Source organism: Hyla sarda, chromosome 3 (assembly GCF_029499605.1).
Source record: "Hyla sarda isolate aHylSar1 chromosome 3, aHylSar1.hap1, whole genome shotgun sequence".
NCBI classification, from domain to species: domain Eukaryota; kingdom Metazoa; phylum Chordata; class Amphibia; order Anura; family Hylidae; genus Hyla; species Hyla sarda.
Window position 1 is genome coordinate 86,784,823 of NC_079191.1, and position 6,207 is coordinate 86,791,029.

At 36.2% G+C, this 6,207-nt stretch overlaps 1 protein-coding gene across 1 annotated transcript in view; it reads left to right on the plus strand.

The window, feature by feature from the left end:
• The window catches only part of COPB2 (COPI coat complex subunit beta 2), a 30,324-nt gene extending 24,184 nt beyond the window's left edge, over window positions 1–6,140 (plus strand). The window contains exons 17-22 of the mRNA XM_056564537.1: window positions 920–1,134; window positions 1,224–1,316; window positions 1,458–1,638; window positions 1,749–1,817; window positions 5,594–5,713; window positions 5,803–6,140. Of these exons, the coding sequence (XP_056420512.1) occupies window positions 920–1,134; window positions 1,224–1,316; window positions 1,458–1,638; window positions 1,749–1,817; window positions 5,594–5,713; window positions 5,803–5,895 (771 nt within the window). The 3' untranslated portion in view covers window positions 5,896–6,140. The remainder of the gene's footprint in view (window positions 1–919; window positions 1,135–1,223; window positions 1,317–1,457; window positions 1,639–1,748; window positions 1,818–5,593; window positions 5,714–5,802) is intronic.
• Window positions 6,141–6,207: the final 67 nt, after the last annotated feature.

The window sequence follows — 6,207 nt, forward strand, 5'->3', positions numbered from 1 at the left end:
AATATATATATATATATATATATATATATATATATAATATATATATATATATTTATATATATATATATATTTATATATATATATTTATATATATATATATATTTATATATATATATTATTTATATATATATATATTTATATATATATATTTATATATATATATATTTATATATATATATTATTTATATATATATATTATATATATATTTATATATATATATATTTATATATATATATATTTATATATATATATATTTATATATATATATATTTATATATATATATATTTATATATATATATATATTTATATATATATATATTATATATATATATTTATATATATATATATTTATATATATATTTATATTTATATATATATTTATATTTATATATATATTTATATATATATATTTATATATATATATTTATATATATATATATATTTATATATATATATATATATATATATAATATATATATTTATATATATATATTATTTATATTATATATATATATATATATATATATATATATATTTATATTTATATATATATATATATAATATATATTTATATATATTTATATATATATATATTTATATATATATATATATATATATATATATAATATATATATTTATATATATATATATATTTATATATTTATATTTATTTATATATATATATATTTATTTATATATATATATATTATATTATATTATATAAAAATAAAATTTAAAAATATATAAACATTTTTTGTTTTGGTTGCTGACTCCTTTTGTCCCTCAATGTGCGTTTGTCAAACAAAACATTTTTTTTTTTTTTTAAGGTGTGAACACAATCTAATACCTGGGTTGGTTATCTTGTGTTTTATTTGTTCAATGTAAGTAATGCTAATAGTAATTTCCTGTCTTTGTAGTCTGAACAGAAGTGGAAGCAGTTGGCTGAATTGGCCATCAGCAATTGCCAGTTTGGCCTGGCCCAGGAGTGTCTGCACAATGCCCAGGATTATGGAGGTCTTCTACTATTAGCTACATCTTCAGGAAATGCCTCCATGGTGAACAAGCTGGCTGAAGGGGCTGAGAGAGATGGGAAGAACAATGTGGCTTTCTTGAGCTACTTTTTATTGGGAAAGTAAGAGCCTTTACCAAACCTGTTCCTTATAGATTAGAACTTCACTCTGAACATGATGTTACAATTGTTACTTTACTTTCTATTTACAGAATTGACACTTGCCTTGAGCTTCTGATTTCCACTGGTCGTCTGCCAGAAGCGGCCTTCTTAGCGCGAACATACCTGCCGAGCCAGGTGTCCAGGTATTTGACCTGGAGCTTTATGGGATATTGAGAAGATATTTGTCTTGTGATTTGTAGCCAGGATCTTGCTTTTTACTCTTTTAGGGTCCAGTATACCAATTGGTACTTGTGATGGATTTAACTTTTATTTTGTGTTTCTAGGGTGGTGAAGCTGTGGAAGGAGAGTCTATCTAAAATTAACCAAAAGGCTGCAGATTCATTGGCTGACCCCACAGAGTATGAGAATTTGTTTCCTGGATTAAAAGAAGCTTTTTTGGGAGAGGAGTATTTGAAGCAAAAAGGCAGTGTGCTCCGTCCAGGCAGTCAGTATCGCAATGTCACTGTAAGTATCTACATACTGCTTGGCATTTCTATAAAGCTGGTTACATAGATCACTTATTTTTTACTTTGAAGCTAATTTAGTAAAGCTTAAAAATCTCTTTGTTTGTGCAGCCAAATGAAGAGAGAAATGTTTTGGAAGAAGCCAAGGAATTTGAACCCTCTGAAGAAGCCCCCAAAGTTGTGAGTTGTGCCCAATATTTCCACACTATGTATGGTGCCAGAGATCTAAACAGATTTGTAAATTACTTCCATTTAAAAATTTTAATCCTTCCAGTACTTATCAGCTGCTGTATACTTCAGAAGTAGTTGTGAAGTTCTTTCCAGTTTGACCACAGCGCTCTCTGCTGCCACCTCTGTCCATGTCAGGAACTGTCCAGAGCCAGAGAAAATCCCCATAGCAAACCTCTCCTTCTGGACAGTTCCTGTCATGGACAGAGGTGTCAGCAGAGAGCACTGTGGTCAGACAGAAAAACAAATTGAAAAAGGAAAGAACTTCCTCTGTAGTATACAGCAGCTGATAAGTACTGAAATGATTAAGATTTTTTCTTTCTGGCACCAGTTAATTTGAAAACATTTTGTTTTCCAACCAGAGTACCCTTTTAACTATGAATCTATCCCCTCGTCCCATATTTCTGTATATCTAGTTAAGCGACAAATTGGTGTTCTTGTTGAATGTCACCCAGTTTTCTTAAAGGAGTATTCCATTAAAAAAAAATTCATATCAAATGGCTCCTGAAAATTAAACAGATTTGTAAATTACTTCTATTAAAATTTTTTAATCCTTCCCGTACTCATCAGCTTCAGAAGTTTTTTTTAATTCTGTCTCAGGAACTGTCCAGAGCAGGAGAGGTTTGCTATAGGGGTTTGCTGTTACTCTGGACAGTTCCTGAGACAGACAGACAGATTTCAGCAGAGAGCACTGTTGTCAGACAGAAAAGAACAACTCAACTTCAGCAGTTAAGTACTGGAAGGATTAAGTTTGTTTTAAATAGAAGTAATTTACACATCTGTTTAGCTTTCAGGAGCCAATTCATATGAATCTTTTTTTTTTTTTTTTTTCATGGAATACCCCTTTTTAAAAGCAGGTCTACCTAAAACAATAGTCTGCAACAAATTAGTAGAAGTGCTGTATGTAGTACATAAATTACTTACAACCTGCATCCTAAACTCAGAGACTGTGTAAGGATATGGTCCCGTCTTCTGTATTTTGCTGCTGCGCATTTTCCGACCCATTGAAGTCAATGGGTAGTAAAATCAGCTGCGTGTATTGCTACCTACTGACTTCAATGGGTAGGAAAATGTGCAGCAGGATGCGTTCACACGTGTGTATTTTCTGCTGAAGAGTTTGCTACCCATTGAAGTTAATGGGCAGCAAATCTGCAGCAAAAATAGGCACATGTGAATGTACCCTAAGGCTGGTTTCACAAAACAATTGAAAAGTGGGTATATAGGCACAAAAGATCTTGCTAATGATTATAGTGAGTGCACAGATAAGGACCCATACACATTACTACCATGAAAATGTCGTCATATGCAGGTCTCGTGTGAAAGTTGTTGCAGTCAAATAACTACCACACTCAGTACTTGGTGGTGGTATAGTCCTGGCTGTCAGCATCTCAACCTAGTGTGTATGTAAAGCCACAACTAACAGTTGTTAGGGCTGGTCACCTGTGATTAACCTGATGCTTGCTCCATAAGGCATAGGTTTTTTTGGTCCTCTGTGCCTGCCATAGTGATGTCACTATATGAACTTCTTTAGATTTAGCGCTGGTGTATTTCTTTTATTAGTCTTTGATGGCACATCATCGTTGGAGGCTGGGTGTACAGAGACCTGCGTGATACCAGGGAAACAATACCATATGCCAAGGGGACTTGTAAAAGTTTTATTCTAAACGTCTGGACTCACCGATTCTATTGTTTAGTCCGATGATTGGAATTGTGTTTTTGTTATTCATTATTGATTTAGTGATGGCACAGTGCTATTATATGCCCTTGATTTTATTGCTGGGGGTCCAAACTTCTAGACCCTTACTGATGCTGAGAATAAAGGGTCTGCAGCACTGATTAAAGGGGAACTCTGGGGGGAAAAGTGCAAAACATATGTTTTCAGATCATCTAGTGCCAGAAAGTTATACAGATTTGTACATTACTTCTATTTACAAATCTTATTACTTCCAGGGAAAGTTGTGTAGTTCTTTCAAGCCTGACCAGAGTGCTGTTTGCTGCCACCTCTGTCCTTGTCAGGAACTGTCCAGAGTAGAAGCAAACCTCTGATGCTCTGGACAGTTCCTGACACATAAGAGGTGGCAGCAAAGAGCACTTTGGTCAGACTGGAAAGAACTACACAACTTTCCATGGGGCATACAGCAGCTGATAAGTACTGGAAAGATTAAGATTAATCTCCCAATAGTGGACACTCGGGGGAATAAAATGTGTCCTCTATTGAGAGATGTCCCCTATTGGGTGGGGGAAAAGGCTCCAAAATCTTTCTAAATGACTGAATACTGTACGGTACTCACATGATAAAAAGCAATACAGTGGTCCCTTTAAGTTACAATATGATTTGGTTCCAGGACGGCCATTGTATGTTGAGACCATAGCTCTATGGAAACCTGGTAATTGGTTCTGAAGCCCAAAAATGTCCTCCAAAAATAGGAGAAAGTGAGGATTAAATAAAAATAAGTAGATAACTAATACAGATAAAGCAAATCCTTACATATAAAAGTAAGAGATCTGCTGGGAGCTGTAAATCACTGTGTATATAGAAGACAGGAGCTTCTTCAGGGTCCTGTACAGTACACACAATGGGGGAAATGTATCGACCCCTGTGCAGAGGAAAAGTTGCCCAGTTGCCCATAGCAACCAATCAGATCTCTCATTTTTAACAAGGCCTCTGCAAAATGAAAGAAGCGATCTGATTGGTTGCTATGGGCAACTGGCCAACTTCATCCCTGCACAGGTTATGATTAATCTCCCCCAATGTCCTAAAAAAGTTAAATGGAGCCGCCCTTACCTGGTGTCCAAAGGAGCAGCTAACTGAAGCACAGGTAAAGAGTAGTATAGAACATGTAATACCTTCCTGTACTGTAGGGGGCACTACCAGACAGCCAATCAGTGCATACACTTCAGTAATACAGGGGTTTTACCAGTGAATATCCATTCTGATTGGTCAGTTCTTCCAGCCATTGACACATTTCACAGATCTGGACTGTCCGTAGCATTGTATGTTGAGTCTGGTTTCAAGCTACATAGGTCCTGAAAAGACCATTGTATGTTGAGGCCATTGTAAGATGAGGGATCATAGTATTACAGTAGAATCTCCAAGTGCTGTTCTATCACCCCCCTGTATAATTTCATCCACCCTTTTTACCCCACCCCCCTGTGCCACATCATTTCCCCTTGATTCCCCCCCCCCCCCCCCCCGTGCCATTTCATTGCCCCTTTATTACCCTCTGTGTAAATTCATCACCCCCTCTTCTTGAAGTGGCTCAGGGAATAAAGGAATGACACAGGGGGTGATGAATTTTCAGAGAGGGTAATAAAGGGGTACTGAAATAGCACAGGGGGGGGGGGGGGGGAATCAAGAGGAAATGTTTTGCTGGTAAATGTACAGAAGCAGGAGACCACTGTTTAAACAGCCGTATTCTGCGCTGGGCCCCTGACGGTGGTCCTGTGTGCAAGTTAGGGCCAGCACAGCCAGGTTGTCCCCTCTTCGGAGGGTCCAAATACATTAAGTCTTATGGGATGCCACTATTGGGAGGGGTCTGCTAAGGGAGATTTTACAAATCTGTCTAACTTTCTGGCACCAGTTGATTGGAAAACATTCTTTCCTACCAGAATACCCCTTTAAGTATAATCACTGCAGAGATTGGTTGGGTGTATACTGGTTGCACAGCTAGACAGCACTGTCAAACACAGCTGTGTTTTTTTTTTTTTTTAAACCTTAATTCCTGTAGGAAGAAGAGAAAGAAATAGAAGTCACTCCTCCTCTGGCAGCCCCTGCAGTGTCTGCTCCAAAATCACCTTCTCCTGTCCCAGAGCCAGTACAGTCTGATTCCAAAAGCACCGAAGAGAAGGTAGGTGGTGATCACAGCTGTTAATGGGAGAAAGCTACAGAGCCAGGGTCCTTTCTACAAAGTGTTGAGCCCTTTTTTTTTTTTCCTAGGCTTTCCTGGATTTAGAAGATGATCTGGATAACATGGAATTAGATGACATTGATACATCAGACATAAACCTAGACGACGAGCTCTCTGACTAAACGCTTCATCTGGATTTTTATTTAAGTGACCAAACCATCTTTTTCAAGGTTTTTTTTTTTTTTTTGGCCAAACTGCACTTGGAATAACAATCACACAGATCTAGTGTCTAGATAGACACGGTCCATCGATGTAGGTGCAGGCCCTTCCTTGTACATTTCCGTATAATTCTCTTCTCTCTACTGTTTTGTCGAAACCTACACCTTTTTGATTTTTGTGCATTAACTGAATAAAAGGTTATTGCTAACATGTGTCTTATGGTTATTATTCTTTAAGTATCTCCTACCTAAGAGGAAGGTGCTGTGGTATTAGAC